General features: G+C 54.0%; 4 protein-coding genes across 7 annotated transcripts; all 4 read right to left on the bottom strand.

Annotated features, from left to right (window-relative positions):
- Positions 1 to 178: 178 nt before the first annotated feature.
- LOC147041230 (uncharacterized) lies at positions 179 to 4,755 on the bottom strand. Of its 3 annotated transcripts, none has more exons than XM_085901340.1 (10): positions 4,686 to 4,755; positions 4,118 to 4,200; positions 3,864 to 3,940; positions 3,645 to 3,800; positions 3,426 to 3,554; positions 3,230 to 3,350; positions 2,987 to 3,162; positions 1,606 to 2,914; positions 1,392 to 1,484; positions 179 to 1,300 (listed from the first exon to the last, which is right to left on the bottom strand). In XM_085901340.1, the coding sequence occupies exons 3-10, from the start codon at positions 3,930 to 3,932 to the stop codon at positions 1,287 to 1,289; spliced, it is 2,067 nt and encodes a 688-aa protein (XP_085757466.1). In that variant the 5' UTR covers positions 3,933 to 3,940; positions 4,118 to 4,200; positions 4,686 to 4,755; the 3' UTR covers positions 179 to 1,286. The 3 variants fall into 3 exon arrangements, with proteins under 3 accessions (XP_085757466.1, XP_085757467.1, XP_085757468.1); XM_085901341.1 differs by lacking the exon at positions 4,686 to 4,755 and adding an exon at positions 4,267 to 4,637; XM_085901342.1 differs by lacking the exon at positions 4,686 to 4,755 and adding an exon at positions 4,445 to 4,637.
- Positions 4,756 to 4,999: 244 nt separating this feature from the next.
- Positions 5,000 to 7,292, bottom strand: LOC147041229 (serine/threonine-protein kinase SBK2-like). Its single transcript, XM_085901056.1, has 4 exons — positions 7,148 to 7,292; positions 6,843 to 7,045; positions 6,617 to 6,778; positions 5,000 to 6,555 (listed from the first exon to the last, which is right to left on the bottom strand). The coding sequence occupies exons 1-4, from the start codon at positions 7,266 to 7,268 to the stop codon at positions 5,953 to 5,955; spliced, it is 1,089 nt and encodes a 362-aa protein (XP_085757182.1). The 5' UTR covers positions 7,269 to 7,292; the 3' UTR covers positions 5,000 to 5,952.
- Positions 7,293 to 8,166: 874 nt separating this feature from the next.
- On the bottom strand, positions 8,167 to 11,992 carry rnf139 (ring finger protein 139). Of its 2 annotated transcripts, XM_085901559.1 has the most exons (8): positions 11,868 to 11,992; positions 11,224 to 11,726; positions 10,193 to 10,833; positions 9,973 to 10,120; positions 9,785 to 9,891; positions 9,455 to 9,706; positions 9,232 to 9,395; positions 8,167 to 9,161 (listed from the first exon to the last, which is right to left on the bottom strand). In XM_085901559.1, the coding sequence occupies exons 2-8, from the start codon at positions 11,384 to 11,386 to the stop codon at positions 8,735 to 8,737; spliced, it is 1,902 nt and encodes a 633-aa protein (XP_085757685.1). In that variant the 5' UTR covers positions 11,387 to 11,726; positions 11,868 to 11,992; the 3' UTR covers positions 8,167 to 8,734. The 2 variants fall into 2 exon arrangements, with proteins under 2 accessions (XP_085757685.1, XP_085757684.1); XM_085901558.1 differs by having other exon boundaries at positions 8,167 to 9,395; positions 11,868 to 11,991.
- A 914-nt stretch (positions 11,993 to 12,906) lies between these two features.
- On the bottom strand, positions 12,907 to 16,731 carry LOC147041227 (protein MTSS 1-like). Its single transcript, XM_085901530.1, has 10 exons — positions 16,633 to 16,731; positions 15,510 to 15,594; positions 15,350 to 15,441; positions 15,210 to 15,284; positions 15,095 to 15,106; positions 14,868 to 15,025; positions 14,693 to 14,800; positions 14,516 to 14,610; positions 14,054 to 14,433; positions 12,907 to 13,983 (listed from the first exon to the last, which is right to left on the bottom strand). Exons 1-10 carry the CDS (start codon positions 16,649 to 16,651, stop codon positions 13,430 to 13,432), a joined length of 1,578 nt encoding a protein of 525 aa, XP_085757656.1. The 5' UTR covers positions 16,652 to 16,731; the 3' UTR covers positions 12,907 to 13,429.
- Between the last annotated feature and the right edge of the window lie 2,002 nt (positions 16,732 to 18,733).

Genomic DNA, 18,733 nt, shown 5'->3' with positions numbered 1-18,733 from the left:
GCGCCCGTGCACTCGCCCGTCAACTTTGACCTGGGCTCCGATAGCACCAATCAAGTCATCAGCAAGACCCGATCAACTCGGCGACCCGCCGCGTCTGCCGACAACGTACCACTGAATGCTGACAAAATGTTGAAACAAGCATCGCAAGAAAAAAATGGAAACAAAGTAAACAATAACAACGCTGAAACATTTGATTACTTACTTGGTTTATCCTCAAGCATGACATCATCATCATCACCATTTCAATCTGAAGTTTGCAGAGTCGATAAATATCCAATAAATAAATCCGAACTTGGTATTTAATTATTATTATGAAGAATATACAACATGAATATATAACAGCAGCAGGTCACTATTTACATCACGACAATAATATCTCGCGAATGTATGCAACGCCTTCCAGTTTTCTGTATACATGCCACATCTTTGCCGCCCTCTTGTGGTCACACTTAGAAAGTCTTCAAACGGAAACCCAATTGACAGAAAACGTTCAAATAGAAATATGTGAAAAATTACAGCAATAAAAAATAAATGTAATTCCTACAGCACACACACACACTGCAAAAATAAGGTTTTCCTTTAAAAAAAAAAAAAGACAAATAAAAGATACGATGTAGTCAGGTCATGATCTGATGAATTATGAAGCTTCATTTCTCATCATCATCAACAACAAGCAATTTCATTTCATTTTCGCTGCACACGTCGCGTCAATAAATATTCAAGCCATGAATTAAATACTTGACGGAAAGATTCATGTGTCATCATGTTAACACACACACTCACACACAAGAATCACACAATATTTGCTATACACTTGTGGAAACAGGCTCGCTTTCAGGTCACGCATGTGTGCACGAGTGCAAATGTACACGTGATTGTGAACGCGTACATATTGACCGTTTGCGTACCCGTTGGGGCTACAAAATGTAAAGGTGGCCCATGCCATTTGTCCCAGCCGGAAGGGAGGGGTGCGGAGTTAGCGCAATGCTAATGCTAACAACATCGACACAACAACACGACACCATAGCCAGAGTACAAGGCGAGCGGGAGGAGCTAAACGAACGGATTCATTTTCACGAGTTGCACCACCTCCACCCCTCCCTGCTCGTCACGTGACCGTGGAAACATCACAACACTCGGGGACTACCTCTCCTTAGTTGCGGGCGTGGGGCTTGGTCCTGAGGGGCAATAGGCGGGATATCATGCTGGGATGGAGGCGCAGTTTTCAAGTCCAGAAGCTTCACCCCCTCGCCGCCCAGCCCAAAAAGCAACAGCGAGTCCAGATTCTAAAAAGAGTTTTCTTCGGACACCGACAAAAACAAATTGAGCATTCAGGAACAACAGAATGAATTTTTTTGTTGGAATTACGTGAGAATGCTGAGATGGCTTACCTGCGCCTGCTCTGCTTTTGGAGTCTTCAAAGGGGTCATCAGCCGGGTGGGGGGCGCTCGGAGACCCCCGGACATCCTTTGCGTCAGCGGAACCTTCATCACAACACCGCGAGCTTATTTATTGACGCAAACATTCTTTGCAGCGAGAAAATGTGGAGCATTAATTCTTTCGATGGACAAATTGGACAAATAAAGAGATGGTGCGTTGTCTTACCTGGAACCCCCCAGGGGTCATTTTGAGCTTCGGAGGTGTCTCCGAACGGGTCGCAATCATCAACGGGAGAAGACGCACCGCACCCCCACGGGTCCGAGCCGGCGGGGGGTGCAGAGTCAGTGGCGGCCCCCCACGCGTCCCCCCCGCTTTGGGTCAGTGGCGGCGCGGCAAAGGGATCCGACGTCCCGCCTTTTTCTTCGTCTTTGGGGGACGATGCAGGGCCGGAGAAGGGGCCCTCGTCGGGTGGCGCCGAGAAAGGGTCGCCCTCGGGCGGTGCCGTGACTTCTTCATCTTTCGGGGTGCTGAATGGGTCATTTTTTGGGGGCGTGCTGAGGTCGGTGGGCAGAATTTCTTCACAGGAAGTTGACACAAGAGGTGGGCCAAATGGGTCATCTTTTGGGGCGACGAAGGGGTCATCCTTAGGGGTGCTAAACGGGTCGTCTTTGGGGGCGTTGAAGGGATCGTTCTTAGGTGTACTAAATGCGTCGTCTTTTGAGGTGCTAAATGGGTCATTTTTCGGAGTGTTAAATGGATCGTCTTTCGGGGTGTTAAACGGGTCGTCTTTCGGGGTGTTAAACGGGTCATCTTTTGGGGTGCTAAAAGCATCGTCTTTCGGGGTGTTAAACGGGTCATCTTTCGGGGTGCTAAAAGCGTCGTCTTTTGGGATGTTAAACGGGTCATCTTTTGGGGTGTTAAATGGATCATCTTTCGGGGTGTTAAATGGGTCGTTTTTCGGGGTGTTGAATGGGTCATCTTTGGGGGTGCTGAATGGATCATCTTTAGGGGTGCTGAAGGGGTCCCCTTTTGGAGTAGTAAAAGCATCATCTTTTGGGGCGTTGAAGGGGTCCCCTTTTGGGATGTTAAAAGGGTCATCTTTGGGTGTGTTGAAGGGGTCATCTTTTGAGGGATCATCTTGAGGTGGATTCAAGGGCTGCTCCGTTGAGCCGCTGAATGGGTCATTGTTGGAAGCGGTGAAGGGATCCTCTCGGTTTTTGGTCTGGTCCTGGAGGGATTCTGCTGGTTTTGGGGCATGGTTTTGTGCCACAAAGGGGTCTGGCGTGTCTGTTTGTGCTTTAAGAGGATGGCCCTCCGAAACTTGAGCGCTCTCCAAAGAATTGTCATCAGTTTGAGAAAGACCTGAATCTGAGGCGCCCCATGGATCGGGGGCCGCCTTGGGGGCCCCCCAGAGGTCAGGCTTGTCATCTTCTTCATCGTCTTCCTCCGTCTTCCGACCTGACCAGGCCTGATCCACTACGGAGCTTCCTTTTCCAGCATCTTCCCATTTCAGCTCGTCTTCTGACATGTTGGCCTGAGAAGCGGCAGCAAATAAAAACAAATGTGCAGACAAAATGAAGGAGCGGAAAGGAGCGCCGTGGCTTACCCTCCTTTCGGCCTCCTTTTTCTGCTGCTCCTGTTTGACACGCTCCTCCTTGCGGGCAGCGAAGGAGGCGGTGAGGTCGGCCACCGAGGGAATGTTGTCCAGCGACGGGAGCCCCGAGGCGCCGGCGACGTAGCGCGGCTGATAGTTGGGGTCCTTGACGACGTCCGAGGACGAGGCTGCCACCACCAGAAGGCCGGATGAGCCGCGGGACGGAACGGGCGAGTCCGGGCCCGAGACACTTACCCGCAGAACCTTTGGACGTCTTCTCTCGAGTCTTAACAGCAAAGTCCCGCTCCTCCTTTAGTTTGTCGTCGTCCTCCATCAGGACCAGGACCACTTTGGCCTTCTCTCGCACGTTTGAACCCTGAAAGCATGCGTTGTTCATGTCAACAGAGGCAGGGAAGCCAGCAAGGGCGGGAGGGCGGCTGGTGGCATTGACCTGATCTTTGCCGTCTTTCTCCACAAATCTGTACTCGGTGAGGGCTTTGACGATGTAGATGTTGTCCTTCATCTTGAGGAGCACGCGGTCGTCGCCCGTCTTCAGCAGGTACTCCAGCAGCGTCAGTGACTGACAAACACGTCAATAAGTTCCCAAAAACAACTTAGAAAAAAAAAAAGTACAAAGCGTGACGCCGGACGGCGTTGGTGTCGCAGTCACCTTATGGATGTGCCGCCAGTTCCTGTCGTCCTTGAGCCTCTTCCATAGCATGGTCATGATCTCATTACAGGCCACCACGTTGTAGGTCAGGTCGGAGATGTCGGCCATCTGCGAGCTGGATGGACCCCACGGGTCATTGGACGTAGCTTCTCGAACCTGCGCCACAGCCGAATCAGCCTTCCTGCATCTTCAGTGACATAGCGCGCGGCCGCCACCTACCTTAACCTCGGCCTCAGAGTAGTTCTGGACCAGGTTCTTCAGCTGTCGGCGCAGCATGGAAGACGTCATGGTGCCTTCTAGGACACAACGCTTTGTTTATGATCTTACCAAAACCCAATGAGAACCCTTTCAAATGAGCTGCAGAAGTTGCTCATCGCCAGGAGAGCCACTGCCATGGAGTGAAGCAAAGCTCTTGTCTTTTCTTGTCTAAAAGTCTCCCATACTTTTTCTTACATGGTTTGACGTATACAAACCTGTGAGTGATGTCCTGCTGTGCTGTCCAAGTCTTATTTCGCTAATGTAGCCAGTGCAGCTAACAGCTCATCACGCTGACCTCCTGAAAAAACCCTCAATGTCAGAACAGGTCAAGAACAAATAGCTTGATTGGTGCTAATATACTAACAATTTTTGTTAAAAACGCGATGAAGTCTCGACGTATTCTCCAATATTGGCCATACATAGTAGCCGTGGTTAGCCGAGACAGACGCTAGCCGTCACCGTCTGGAGGCCCCCCCGTAAGTCAACGCGGACAAAGCGCGAACATTTCCGCGACGAAACAAGTAAAAAAAAAGAATACAAACGTTCGTGAACGTCTCCTATTTGTAACGGTTGGTTATTTTCAGGACCATGGAGAGGGACAGGAGCCAACATGGCGGCGGCCGAGCGATACAAGCTGTCAAATCAGCCCCAAACCAAACATTTTTAGCCCCCACGACAACAAGAAACATTCCAAGAGGAAATATTTTAAAAAGGTGGACATGTCTTAACTGTCGGGCGTCGCCATACAGCTGCGGAAATGTCGCACAAATCAAAACTACTCACCGTGGCAACATCCGAGGGATCTTCCCGTTCTTGCTTGTGTTGTACTCGAAAGGAGGTTCAAAGCGCTTTGTCGCCACCTACCGACTGGAAGAGGCGTCGGTACATACGCGACAACGAAAAGGACCAAAAAAAGGAAAGTCATTGCTTTCTTTGGATTAATCTTTAGAAGAAAAAAAAACACATTTCTTAAAGTAATATCTTTTTTTCAATTGTCCACATTAAAATGTATTTTTCCATTAGTGCTACTTGGGCTCACATGCCAGAATAAAGTACCAGAATTCATTTTGTGTAATGTTTTACTAAAATGACCACACTCAGTAAAAATTATTATTATTCAGGGATTGTGTTTGTCCTCCATGCCATAGCAAAGCCGAAAATAAAATCCTAGGCCTAGGGTGTTAAATTTAATTTAAATTCTAAAAATCTGTACATTTTACAGCTTCACTCACAAATATGATTGAGCGTCTTCCACCTCGGCTGCTTAGATAATTGTGCTCGTAGCAACAACGTAAGTCAGTCATATCACATGTTTTAATGTCGACATTGGAACAGACACGACAGCCGCGGTTTTCTCTGTGAAAGGCAGCAAACAGCCACTGTGAAAGCGTTACAAGGCCATTTTTGAAATGTGAGATCGTCCAAAGTAGGACTTTGGAGGATTAAGAAAAGTGGCTCAGGGTTCGAACTAGACAGCCGGTGATGAAAGACCCAGGCTCAAGTTTATGTGTGCACGTAGATCTATTTTGGAACTCTGAATTGAGGTGGGAGTGGGGGGGCTACTCTGTGTGTGTTTGTTCGTACTGCCGCTGCCGCTAAATGGGAAACAGCAGCGTAGGCGTGCTGAGTTCTTGTCAGGACGTCAAGAAAGTGTCCGACGTGTTTATGGAGACAAAGTAAAGTTGATGTGCCCGGTCGCCAAGAATGAAGCACCGAAAGGTCGCCGGCCAAAAATAGAGGCGGATGGTTAATGGGCTCGACACGAGGCAACCGTGGGATTCTTCGTGGTGGGATTTGGACACAAACTCGCTTTCATGGTAAAGCAGACTTGATCCTGATCGGATCAAGGCTGGATCCCGATGGGCACCGGTGGTTGAAATGTTACATGAAAGCCGTGATGGATGTCAATGTGCTCGCTGATCTTCATGCATAGTCTGTTTTCAACTCCAGGCATCTCCTTAGTGCAAAAGCTAATGCTAATTGGGGCTAAAGCTAAAATCAACAACACGAGCCCCTGTCGCACATCACCTTCACCCGCTAACACAAAGGTTCACCTCTGTCCCCGGCCCTCCTTCTCCTTGACCTTGTTGATGGCTCCCTTCTCTCGGCTTTTCTTCCTTTGCTCCTCCAGGCGTCGCCTCTCCCAGGCGGTCATCCAGGTGCCTCCCAGGTAGCCCAGCGCATCCTCGGGCCGCCCTCGGTCCGGCGGATTGGGGTCCAGCAGCAGGCGGAAGAAGGATCGGGCCAGCGGGGTGAAGCGGGTGAACTGGGGCGCCACCAGGGGGCCCTTTATGGTACCAGCCGGGCCCCGGCACTGTGGCTCGGCCCACACGTCCAGTTGGTCCTCTAGACTTTTGGCCTTGCCGAACCAGCGCAGGTACTTGAGGTAGGCGGCGCAGTCGGAGGACGTGTGGGACCAAGGGTGTGTGCCGGTCAGTGTGGCGAAGGTGAGGACCCCCAAGGCCCAGCTGTCCACGCCGGGCTCCACCGAGGTCCAGACCCGTGGGCGCTGCTCCTTTTCCTTCTTCTCGTCCCCCGGCTTCAAAAGCCGGTCGGCGTCATCGTCCTTGACACCTCGCGCCACCTCGGCTTCGGGGGTGCAGTAGGGCGACCGGTACCACACCTCCTGGACTTTGGTCCCTCGTGTCTTCACCTGTGGGTGGTCACGCCGGTGTAAAAAGGCTGAGCCAGCGCTTCGGCGTGCGCCTACGCACCATCCCGAAGTCTCCCAGCTTGACCCAGTTGCAGGCAGCGTCGCACAGGAACACGTTCTCGGGTTTGACATCTCTGTGAACCAAGCCCAGCGAGTGAAGGTGGGACAGGGCGCCGCACAGCTGCGACACCACCCGCTGGCAACGCTCCTCCTCCAGACCCACCTGAGCCAGACATCAAATTCAAATGACCACATTTGATGACCACCGGGTTGCGATGGAGGAGTACCTCGGGGATGATGAAGTCGAAGAGGTCGCCGAAGAGTCCGGCCTGCTGGGCAAAGACGTAGTGCAACGGCGTGGTGTAGGCGATGCCCAGAGCTTGGCTAAGCGATGGGTGCGTGCAGAACCTCAAAGACAAGTTGTACTCGCGCAAGAACGACCACAGGCCCGTGCTGGCGCGGGGGAAGAACTTGAGCGCCATCGGACTTCCTGCAACACACACACACACACACTTGGCATCATTATCTATGTTGACGACGATGCTGTCAATGACGTCGCTGATGATGTCACACACGACGGGCGGGGCCTCACCGCTCTTGTTGTGTACGGCCAACATGACTTTCCCGTAGGAGCCTTCACCTAACAACTTAACCAACTTAAAGTGTTCCGACGTCTCCAAACTGATGAGCGACTGCGCCGTCAGGTGGCACATGTCATCCAGAAGTTGGGTGGCCGCCTGCACGCACACACGGAGAAGAAGAGTCAGTAGACGTAAGCTGGAATCTTTTGGATGCGCTCATCTCTCACACAAAACTTTCACTCTCACATTGCGGCCGGCTCGGACATTTAGGCAGGGTGTCGATGTCACATGAGGGCGGGGGGGGGCGGCTTAAGGGAGGCACGCGGAGAGCGGCATAGACGACGGCCACTAAGTAGCTGCACTTGAAGAACGAGCATACAACGCGGGACTTTCGCATTACGTAAAAGAGACAACTGTCTCTGTTAGCGTGTATTTCTGTACGTGTACACCGAGTGTGTGTGTGTGTGAATGTCTGCATCCACGTGTGTCCATCTGGAACGCGACTCCTACTGTGTAACATTTCACAAAATGATTGACAGCTCATAAATCATCCAGTAAACATATTAAAGCTGTCACCATGTTTTTTGTTTTTTTTGGTGCTCATAAAGGAATCAACTACCGTCATTTTGGAGCTCCGATGCAAAGGTTGTCCCCCTTTAGCAGCAAGCGTGCACTCTGCCACCGGAATGCGTCAGAACCACGAAAAAATGAAGAAGAACAGCGACCGCAGCCTTCCCTCAGTCGTACACACACAAAATGTGAGTGAGCAGCTGGATGCAGGCTGGTCGAGCCAGCACAATCTGTCCTCACACACACACACACGCACACACTTGGCTATGAGCGCGTGGATGTGTGCGACTGAAGCTGATTGGAGAATCAGTGCCAACGCTACAAAAGGTGGGGGCGGGCAGGCGGATTTCGAAACGCCAGCTCTTTCCACGTGACCCCGAGATGTCAAAGCATCAAGATGTTCCATTCAAACAAACCACTTGCGGCTCATCACGCTGACAGAGGACGTGATGAAAAGGGACAATATCAAAGGCGATTTTATTGACATGAATATTTTTTTTTTTTTTTTTTCTCCAGGCAAAAGGGAAAGGTGGACATGTGCCTTCCCAAAGTTGTTCTTGTACAGCAGCGTCGACAACTTGTGCTCAAATGCAAGGTCCCGTCTAAAACCTCGCTAAGTAGTTTTTGGTGTGCGAGGATTTGTGTTGGTTTCAGCGTCTGCAAAAAGTGCTTTTAATTGGGATCCGAATGAAAAGATGCCGACTCAGCACTCGTGTGTGCACGCGTCTTCAATCCCATGTACAAGAACGTACATAAATGTAGGCACGGTCGCACAAGAGACCAGTGGCGGCTCATCACACGCCTCAGCTCGGCACTGAGAGGGAGCGCGCCGCGTACGTCGTCCATTTTTTCCCCGGAACTGAAGCTCATCCCTGACGTGTTGAATGAAGAAGCTGAAGCCCAACTCCGAGACGCCTCTCAGTCGTCCGTGGTGTCGGTGTCGTCGTTCAAATACTCTTCCTCCACGGGCGTGCCGCCGTTTTGCACACCCCAGTCATCGTCGTCATACTCGATACTGTCGTTGTCCTCTAACAGCTCGAGGTCCAGTCCTGCCGTTGCCGCGCCCGCCGCGGCGGCGGCCGCTGCCGGCCCGTTGACGGGCCTCGCCTCGGCTGGCGGATTCTGCCCCGGGGGTGGCGCGGCTGGGGCCTCCGGCGGCGCGGCCGCGTAGCCCCCGTTATTGTTAGAGAAGGCGTCCCTGTGCTGGGCGTCGTCCACGTTGACCCTCTGGTGGCACATGGGGCAGGTGTCCTGGATGTAGAGCCACTTCCGCAGGCACAGAGCGTGGAAGTAGTGGTGGCATGGCGTGATGCGCGCCGAGGTGGCAAAGTCCTGGTAGCAGATGGCGCAGACGTCCTCGATGCGGCGTAGGCGCTCGCCGCGCAGCTCGGGCAGCGAGTTGATCTTCTTGACGGCCGTGCGGCGGTTGATGAAGGTCTTCCAGCCGTTGCGGGCCTGCAGGTAGATGTTGAAGTAGGCGTGCAGGCACATCATGCAGGCGCGGATCTTGCTGCCCGACTCGAACATCATGGTGTAGGCGCCGTTGCCGAACATCACCACGCCAAAGAGGAACTCGATGACGTTGCCGCCCGAGCGCACGTAGTACACGTAGTCGTCCAGCTTCTCCCACAAGGCGTCCGACAAGCCGTCCGCCATGAACAGTCCGTAGACGGTCAGCGACACCAGCACCTGGGAAATGTGAAAGTCACGTTTGGCTTGGATTTTTTGTGGGTTCTCGAAAAGCGCACCTTGAGACAGAGCTCCACGCAGAAGGCCGTGACAGCAAAGAGCCAGGTGTTGATGGCGTAGTGGCGCCACAGGGCGCGGCTGAGCACGACGGGCAGCACGAAGAGCGCCGCCGACACCAGCAGCACGGGAAAGTGGCGGCGGAAGGAGGAGACGTGCGAGGCGCTGAGCGACATCAGCACCGGGTCCGTCATTCCTTGGATGAAGTGCAGGATGGCCGTCAGCAGGAGGCACATGTTGCGGCTCAGACGCACCTTTGCGGACACGGCAGAAACACGGCCGGGTCTCGTCAGTTGTCTCGGCAAAACCGCGGCGCGTTTTGCGCATCCTACCAGGCGCTCCTCGGGGTCTAGGCTGCTGAGTCCGGTCTGCAGGGCCAGGATAAAGAACAGCACCGGCGCCACGAAGCCCAAACGTTTATCCTCCTCCTCCGTTGAACCTGGACGAGGCACAAAGGCGTTCTAAGCGCACCGGGGAGCGTTTTGCACCGGCGGGAAGGAAAGGGGGAGGAGATGCGCACCGATGAAGGTGAGGACGCTGAGGCCCAGGTAATGCGCCGCCGACGAGATCACGGCGCTCATGCCCAGGACGGTGAGGGTAGAGTCGCAACCAGAGATGATCAGGTTGCTGCTCACGTCCCACAACACGTCCCAGCTCAGGAGGTAACCCTGACGCACGGGAGAGACGTCAAAAACTCAACTTCCGAGCAAGTTCTAAAATGAGCCGAGTGGAGAATTTACCCGTGGGGCGTAGCCGCCGGTGGCATCGCCGCTTTCCCTCCGCACCGCCTGAACCACGTAGACCAGGATGAGCGCCTGGGCTGTGACGCGGGTCAGCCAGAAGACCCGCAACACATCCGGGAAGCGGATCCTCTTCCAGGTGTCCTTGAGGAGTAGCTGCAGGCCATACATGCGGTACATGTGTCGCACCAGCAGGAAGACGTAACGACACGAGTAGTAGAACCATTTGAGGCGCAGGGCCAGGCAGGCAGCCGTGTTGAGGGCCAGGGCAGCGCCCGAGAAGACGGCCACGAGCCGCCGCACGTCCTGGGGCAGGTCCATCATCAGCCCCCACATGGGCACCATCACATCCAGGACCACCAGGGCGGCCAGTGACGAGCGCAGGCCCAAGAGGAAAACGTAACCCACGCCGAATGCCAGCTGCACAGCGGCCAGGCCCAGCCACAGCGCCGGCCCGCTGCGGGCCTGTGGACGCAGGCCCAGCGCCGCTTTGGAGTAGGCGCCATAAAAGTCCACATGCGAGGTGGCGTGGTAGTTGACCAGGACGGCGGCCGCGCCCAGGACCACCGCCAGGAAGAGGGTGTAGAATTTCAACAAGGCCTTCTGGGACAGCAGCAGCACCACACCGGAGACCAGCACGCCTGGGAAACGGCGCTGCTTGAATTGATTCCGTCAAATAACAACAAATAGCTGACCGACTTGTTGTCCACCAATAGAGGGCGCTGACGGCTTGAAACAGTCTCGAGAAGTTGGAATGCAATTTGAACAGAGTTGTATGTAGCTCGGGGGAAAATGGAGTTGACATTGATAACACGTTGCTTGTCATGAGACTGAGACTCACGCCAACAAACTTGCTGAAGATTTGTGTTGTCTACAGTAGGAAGCATTTCGCACGAGAGCCACGATTGACTTAGAGGCAAAATGTGAAGGTGCTGTCAAGTTGACGGCTCGCGCGTGACTGACAGGTGACGTCACTACGCGTCTGTCGAAATGTTGGCCCGGCTGTGAAGCGTGTGTCACTTGCCACTTACCCACGACTCGGAATAAGATGCTCCCGAAGGTAGAGGGCCATCCCGGCCCGGGCTCGTAATACGAGTTGAAGATGGCATCGATCATAAAGATGCTGGGTACCCGCAGAGCCACATCGAGCACCGCCAAGGCCTGCTGGCCTAGCCGGCCTTGAGTGGACGCCATGCAGGTCGGGGCTCACAGACAACGTTCCCAGCGGCTCCGGGAAGACCGGCACGTCCGCAGAGCGTGCAAAGGCATGGAAGTCGCCCGCTGGCAGGCTGAGTTCTTCGGCTTAGCTCAGGCTCGACTTGGTTTGCCCGCTAGCAGCCGCGGCCGCCATCTTGGGCCGCTTGAACTTTTCCTGCTGCATCTTCTTCGTTGGTGCAAAATAAGCTACTGCACCCTAACGTGAGATGATAGTGCTGCCACCTGACAACTAAGAGAAGAACTACAAGATTCACCTGCAGGAAACGTCAAGTGCATGCAAAGCTGCAAAAACGGAATATTTGTCCCACTGGAATAGCTGGAAAACAAAACAACAACAAAAATGACACAAACGGCTCATATTTAGATTTGACACGTAATTGTCCAAGCATATTTTTTTAAGGGGAAGTGCTCCAAATTTGTGATTCTCATTTTTGGAACGTATCACTGAAGAACTCACCTATTCACTCTTTGTAACCCTCATATCAAAATTGTCCTCAGTTTTGTTTTCAGTTTTTAGGGAGCCGGCGTGGCTCGCCACAAGCCAAATGAGGCTAAGTTGATCCAACTCCAAACTGAGAGGCCATGGCCACAATGTCCCGTCCTTAATATGACATCACACAGCTGCTCATCACCTGATTGGTCTTTGGTCACATGATGCACGATAGGCGAGCCTCTCTTTGTCGCGCTGTCGAACGGAGGATTTCGAGAGCTGGGTCGGCGCCCCCGGGGCCTCCTCCCGCCACGAGCATGCACAGCGCCGGCTCCCGGAGGATGGAAGCCTGCCCGGCGCACATTGAGGCCTTCCGCCGTGAGATGTTTGAGGTGACCAGGAACGGCCAGCAGGTCAACATAACGCTCTACCAGATGATCCTGGAGATTAAGCGGCAGACCCAGATGGACGTGGACGAGCTGCGCCAAAGCTTGTGCGACATCTGTGCGCGGATGCGCGCCATCTCTGAGAAGGTGGACCAACTGGTGGAGCCGTCGCCTGCTTGGACGCGATTCTGCCTCACCTGCAACTACATCAACGATCCCACCATCGTCTTGGCTGCTGCGCTGGTGCTGGTCTGCGGATTCTACTTTATAGTCTTTTAGGAGGGCATCCTCGGGTTCCGGGAACCGGCGGTCCATCTTGACAACAGGAAAGAGGGCGACATTGGAGTTCTGGACCCCTATGACTGCCGGTTGGTCACCAGATGAGGAGATGGACGCCTTTGCGCCAACAACTGACAACCCCCCTCCCCCCCCCGTGCTGTGGATAGCACCAGATAGTGGCAAAGCACTACTTTTGTCTAAGCTCCTCAACACTTGTACAAGCTTCATTGACAACGAGCTGCTACAACATGGCGCCAAATCAGGCAAAAAGGTTTTAGATACAAGGTGAAACTTTTGTGGATTCGTCAAACCTGGATGACTGACAATCTGCACACACATCAAGTGAGCGCAGGACTCGTGTGAGAAGGACACGTGGCAATCACACACACACACACTCATGGAACCAGACAAACTTGTTTTATTTTCATTCTCCAAGGCCGCCATGACGGCGTGCGCACACTTCGAGGCCGGTCACGTTCAGCTTCATCTGCTCGACGCATCAGCCGCGCGACGCTCACGCAGCCCGTCAAGGTGACGTCGTGTCGAATTGTCGTAAAAGTCCGAGCCAAAACGTGTCATTTTGGTCTTTGTTCCATTCAGGCCGAGCGTCTCATCTCCTTATTGACCCAATGTATCCATAGCATGTCAGTGTCAAAAATAAAAAAAATCTAACTGTTGAGAAAAGCTGTCAAAAGCCAGCAGTCGTCGGGCGTCGAGTCACGAACCGTAGCGGGAGCGGAACGATCTCGGGGGACATCGGCAAACAATCCAGAGCAAGAACGTGCGAAACATCAAATCAAAGTCATACTGGAGCAGTTTTTGGCACTTGAAGCGGAGAGAGCGTGCAAAAGAAAAGAAAAAACATCCCACCACTTTTTGGACCTGTGAGTCATGTTTGGCACATTCTGAACAAAACCTCCTCGGTCAGTGGATCCTAGGGGCCGATCGGTCGTCAGTGCTGGTCCTCTTCAGCGTGACGCCACGCCGGATGGCCACCAGGAAGTCGTCCACGCCGTCGCCGTGTTCCGTCTCCTCCAGCAGCTCGGGCAAAGGACGTCGCTCCGGCTCGGACCCCCGGCTTAAATCTGACTGAGGCCAAAGGCTTCCGCCGCTCCCCGGTGAAACAGGTACGCCTGCGGGGGTCCGAGGGCTTTTCCCGTCCTCCGACGTCCTCCCCCCGGGGTGGTCCGGTACGGTGGGCGTCTTGACGGGGACCACGGGCGGCTTGATGGGGATGGGGCCCAAAGCGAGGCTGCTCGACGGGCGGCGCAGGCTGGCCTTCGAGGACGGCGTCCGGCGAATGGTGGCCACCCCCGACGGGACCACCGTGGAGGGGCTGGGGGCCACGCGGGCGGACGTACTGCGCTTAGACCGCAGCGATCGGCGGCAGGACTGAGAGATGTCGCTGGGGCGCGGGACGCCGGGCGACTCGGCGGTCGGTTCCTCCCCTTCGTGATCGGTGAAGAAATAGTCGCGCTCTGAAGAGAACAGAAGTGATATTCAAGAACGAAAAGCGAAAAGAATCCCCAACCCCAGCGGGTCGCCCACCTTGCGTGGGGCCAGCGTCTTCAGAGCAGCACGGCGTGACGGTTTGACTACTGTAGCCGCTGGAGCCCTGCACCGAGTCCCTGCTGGAGCCGTGGAAGTCCAAGTGGAGACTGCGGGCCAGCGCCTTAGCCAGCTCTACCTGGGCCTCTCTGTCCTCTTTGACGGCCGGCATAGGGGACGGCGACTTGGACTGGGAGGCGTCCTGCGAGATGAAGCCCGAGTCGTGGGAGGACACCGACGAGAGGCGGGCCGGCGTCTGCTGCGGGAGGGCCGACGAGGACGAAGATGAGGACGAGGCACGGTAGCGGAAATGCGAGCCGGGCGAGTGGCAGCGTGAGCCGCTGGATCGAGAGTCGCTGCTGTTCACACTGTTCAGGCTGCTGCCGAGAGAAAAGGTGCTGTTAGCAACTCTCGCCGCTAGAAGGCGCCCGGGACCAGGGGAATCTGCCTTTGCTCAGCTACCTGCACATGCTGGACTTCCTGGACGTGGTGCTTGGAGATGAGGGCGGAGTCTGATAGGACCAGGTGCACTCAGACGCCTTCAGGTCCGCAATCACCTGTGAAAAAAGAGAAGAGGACGGAGATAAAGGAGGAGAAGGACGAGGAGGAAGCCAAATGAAGGAAGAACCGGGGACGTGCTTGTTCACTGGTGGGTGGCAACTTGTGAGGGTCCATGGTCAACATTTTCAGGTCTTCCGTCAGCGTCTGAAGGTGGCTGAGCTCGCCAAGCATGGACATCTCCTCCTCCTGACAGGCACACACGTCAAGAATGATCACGCGGTGACTTTGCGTGGGGTGTGCGCTCGCTACTGACCACGACGGGTCTGAACATGGCCACCAGGCAGCAGAAGCGGCTCCTCTCCTCCACCATGGCTCTCCGGACCGCTTGCTTCTCAGCCTCCTCCAGCAGGAAGTACTTGTCACTCACTTCCTGCTTGGCGTTGTCCAACTGCGGCTGGATATCTCCGCGCCCTGGAGCAAAAGAAAATCAACGCTCAAGATGGCTGACGACAGGAAGAGGGCGACGCGGCGATCGCTTACCAAAGACATCGGCTGAAGAGCGGGCGGCGACCGCATCCGGGCGGGTTGGACAAACAAGTCAAGAGGTCAGTTTGCAAAAGACAATCGTGAATCACCACGGCGTGTTTCCGCTGACCTTTCTTGGCTTTCTTCTGCAGCTTCAGTGTGTCCGAAGAGCGCTTCTTGATCTCCTGGCGGGCTTTCTTGTACTCTGTGGCACGCACACGAGATGAAGCAATTGCACTCAGAAAAGGCCTCGTCCGTGTGTTTGTGTACCTTTGGCGTGGTCCTTGTCCAGTGTGTTGGTGACTCTCTTCCAGTCCTCCATCTGCTCCTGGAGGGGGTTGATCAGGCAATCCACAAACAACCTACACGCACATATGTTGAGATGTGATTGGAGGAGGGAGGGTCGCTACGGAGATAAGTGCACACGTACGTGGAGAACTGCCTGAGCTTTGCCTCGATGCTGCGGTGCCTCATGCACATCCTGGTGAGAGCTGAGCCGATGTCCCTCGTCGCCCCTGCGGTCAAAGGCCCGACATTTAGTTAGAAAGTAATTCTACCGTAGACCACTAGAGGGAGACACATGACGATGGACTTTTGTGAATGAAAGTGGACCGACCCGGTGTTCCTTCATTGTCGAATCTTCTGCCATCCCCCTTTTTTAGGCCGACAGAAAGCGGCGGATGGCCGAAGGTTGATTTTCTGACGTATCTCTTTATTGTTTATTGGTGCTTTAAAAAAATGATGAGAGGCCATTTTGGTAGTTTACATCCAAATGACAACATCGATGTGGATTCCGTGCAAAGTCCTTCCGTAAAGACGCGACACGTCAAAGGTTTGCTTTTCCGACGGGGTGTCAGGGTGCGGCCGTGATGCTGCTGCATTGCACCACTGACACCTCCCGCCCACTCCACCCCCCCCCCCCCTCCCTTATCCCACGTGGTCTTGGTCCACATCATCACCGACAAATGTCGTCGGCCTGATCGCTAACTCTAGTCAAGAGATCTTTTGATTCGCAGACTGACGTTGTGTGTGTGTGTGTGTGTGTGTATGTGAGTGTGTGTGTGTGTGCGGCAGCTGCTGCGGTTGCCATAGCGGCGGCCAAGGATCCTGAGGCCCCCAGCTGCGACCGCTCCGAATGAGAAGCTAACAATTCGCCGCTGGGCTCGTTGATGTCAACTTCCACATCAACATTGGCAAGTGAGGCGATGATTGACGGACGGAGGGATTGGTGGTCCTTGAGGGTATTTCAAGCGTAATCGGGATGCAGAAATAGCGCCACCACGTTTGCCCCACTTGGTGCTTGTGGGAGCAACACTCAGCTTGCCAGAGAAACTTTGATTTTTTTTTTTTTGCCTGACTGGAATGGTAGGCAAACACATGGCAAAGCCCTACTTTGGTCAAAATGAAACTCAGGCGGTTCTTTGCAAGCACCGAGATGTTGCAGTGTGGCATCAAGGCGCTACTTTTGTCGAAAGAAAACCCCTCAAGTCACCTAAATCCTGACGAAGAATGAAGCTTTAAAATTTGGGACGCCGCAAATACGGGCCTCCTACCTCGGCTGCCTGTCGCCATGTCGGCCACCTTCTGAAAGGCCTCCAGGAAGGCTGCCAGCGCCAACACCGTCGTCCTGCAGCGCAGCACAAGCACACAGATGGCGCAGTCCGGTCACATTTCACTCTTCCTACTTTTCACTTTGGTTTTTATTGCGGGTCCGGTCCGGTCTCCCAAGAAGCCTCCACGGCCAAGTTCGACGGCGAAACATTACCTGAGCTGCGACTGCAGTTTTCCGGCTTTGCCGACAAAGTCTTCCCACACGGGATAACCGGCCTGCGCAGCAAACACAAGAGGAGGACGATGAGGAGGCGGAGCATGACAAGGGTGTGGCAGAGAAAAATATTTTCAGCGTGAGCCTTGATTTGACCAACATTCACCTTTTAGTCCAAATTGCAAAACTACATCAAATTTCTGATACCATAGAAATGATGGATTTGCCAATACGTCAAAGCACGTTTTAGCGCCACCTACTGGAAAGGAGAACTTGTCATGTCAGATTTTTTGATTGATTGAGAGCTGTGTCTCAATACTTTTGTCTATGCCCAAGTAGCATCTCTTATCAAGCGTTGACTCCTCGTGTCAACCGACAGCTCGCATCGCTCGCCCTCCTGTGCCGACCTGCGCGGCTGGCTGTTGCCATGGCAACAATGCAGAGCAGCAGGAGGAAAAGATGTAGGGGGTGGCATTTTTTGGGGGGGGGGGGCTGTTTGGTGTTTTGGCTTTGATGCCCACACCGCCACGATTGCAGCTGTCCTCCACCTGAATGTGAACTATGCACGCCTACATCTGGGGAGAGGAGGGCGGGGCCGCCGCCGCCGCCGCATCCGTCAGCCGGCGAGGTCATAAAGTGTTGTCGTGGCAACAGCTGCCGTCCAAAGGACCTTAGGGAGTCGTCCATTATTTGTAGTTGATGTTGCTCGTGTTCAAAACGACGGAGGAAAAATGAAGAATGGACGGGGGAGCTGCGGGGATGAAGCGACAGAAACCAGCCAGTTGGTCCCATTTGTTTCCATGGCGACGAGGAGACGGATGCAGGAGACCAACCTTGAAAAAGCCACAAGGCTCATCCTGTCCTTCGCGTATCATAAGGATTTTCATCTCCATGAAAATAAAGGACATATTGAAATGGTCAGCTATTTTTTTTCACATAAATCCAGTTTCCAAACTATGTCAAGGCCTAGTCGTCAATTGATGCACGCCACAAAGACAAACGATGGTCGCCATTCGGTCTCAGGACCGCCAAGTCAAACAAAAACAAAAATCAATTGAAAGATATTTGGACATTTTTTACTCGATTCATTGTAGGAGCCATTTGGACCTCCTGGGGCTGAGGCAGCACTGGGCTATGACAAATTCCTCACACTTGCCACCGATGGCGTCAGCGGCACGTCACGTGATTACGGCGATGATTACGGTGCTAATGATGATGATCAACGAGTGCGTGCGGTTTTACCTTCATGTCCGCGATGACGTTCTGGAAGAGGCCGCCCAGGGCGCTGCACTCCTTCTCCATGCTTTCCATCTTGAACATCCAAAAGGATCATGTGCAGTGCAGCATAACAATAACGAGTCTGAATGGGGGACGCACGCGCGCACTGGAATGGGAGGGGCGGGGGTCTTTCCGCCTTTCTCTCCACGGCTCACGAAGCTGCAGAGGCGTTTAGCGGCGACTATCCGGCGGCGATGGAGGCTGTGTCCCCGCGGGGAGGATGACGACAAGGATGCGCGCGCGAGGGGAACGAGCGGGCACGACCGTCGCCGGCTTCGTCATCTTTTCTAACATAAGGTTGGAGAGCAGCGGGAATGAGACAGGGGAAGACGGGAGCGCGCGTCAGACAGACCACGCCCTCAGATGGAGAGGAGGGGCAGATTCAAACACTTCATGTGCGTGATACAATAGTCCACTCCAGCCAATACTAAACTTGGAACCCACTCCACCATATTACTTTACAGTACGGTGCCCTACTAATCTGATACGCGAGTGCACTTCCCTTTATGACACAACAGCACCCTCTGGTGGACAATGTCCAAAATAAATCTGATCTTAGAACCACTCAAGCTTTTTTTCCCCTTACAAGTACGACCAGTTTGCGCGCACGC

Source organism: Syngnathus leptorhynchus, chromosome 20, assembly GCF_054491065.1.
Source record: "Syngnathus leptorhynchus isolate UIUO chromosome 20, UIUO_Slep, whole genome shotgun sequence".
Taxonomy (NCBI): domain Eukaryota; kingdom Metazoa; phylum Chordata; class Actinopteri; order Syngnathiformes; family Syngnathidae; genus Syngnathus; species Syngnathus leptorhynchus.
This window is presented reverse-complemented; position numbering and strand designations above follow the sequence as displayed.

Bases quoted from the DNA above. Each gene is read 5' to 3' on its own strand.
- LOC147041230 (XM_085901340.1), bottom strand. From the start codon at position 3,932: ATGACGTCTTCCATGCTGCGCCGACAGCTGAAGAACCTGGTCCAGAAC. The intron at 3,555-3,644 runs GTGACTGCGACA...CGTGTTTGTCAG, and splicing joins ACTGGCGGCACATCCATAAG to TCACTGACGCTGCTGGAGTA. The intron at 1,485-1,605 runs GTAAGACAACGC...GTTGTGATGAAG, and splicing joins TGACCCCTGGGGGGTTCCAG to GTTCCGCTGACGCAAAGGAT.
- LOC147041229 (XM_085901056.1), bottom strand. From the start codon at position 7,268: ATGTGCCACCTGACGGCGCAGTCGCTCATCAGTTTGGAGACGTCGGAA. The intron at 7,046-7,147 runs GTGAGGCCCCGC...TGTGTGTTGCAG, and splicing joins GGCCGTACACAACAAGAGCG to GAAGTCCGATGGCGCTCAAG. The intron at 6,556-6,616 runs GTGCGTAGGCGC...GACCACCCACAG, and splicing joins AGCTGGGAGACTTCGGGATG to GTGAAGACACGAGGGACCAA.
- rnf139 (XM_085901558.1), bottom strand. From the start codon at position 11,386: ATGGCGTCCACTCAAGGCCGGCTAGGCCAGCAGGCCTTGGCGGTGCTC. The intron at 10,834-11,223 runs GTAAGTGGCAAG...GCCGTTTCCCAG, and splicing joins CATCTTATTCCGAGTCGTGG to GCGTGCTGGTCTCCGGTGTG. The intron at 9,396-9,454 runs GTGCGCTTTTCG...CACATTTCCCAG, and splicing joins GCGTGGAGCTCTGTCTCAAG to GTGCTGGTGTCGCTGACCGT.
- LOC147041227 (XM_085901530.1), bottom strand. The intron at 14,801-14,867 runs GTCAGTAGCGAG...TGTGCCTGTCAG, and splicing joins CCATGTTCAGACCCGTCGTG to GAGGAGGAGATGTCCATGCT. The intron at 14,434-14,515 runs GTAGCTGAGCAA...TTCTCTCGGCAG, and splicing joins AGGAAGTCCAGCATGTGCAG to CAGCCTGAACAGTGTGAACA.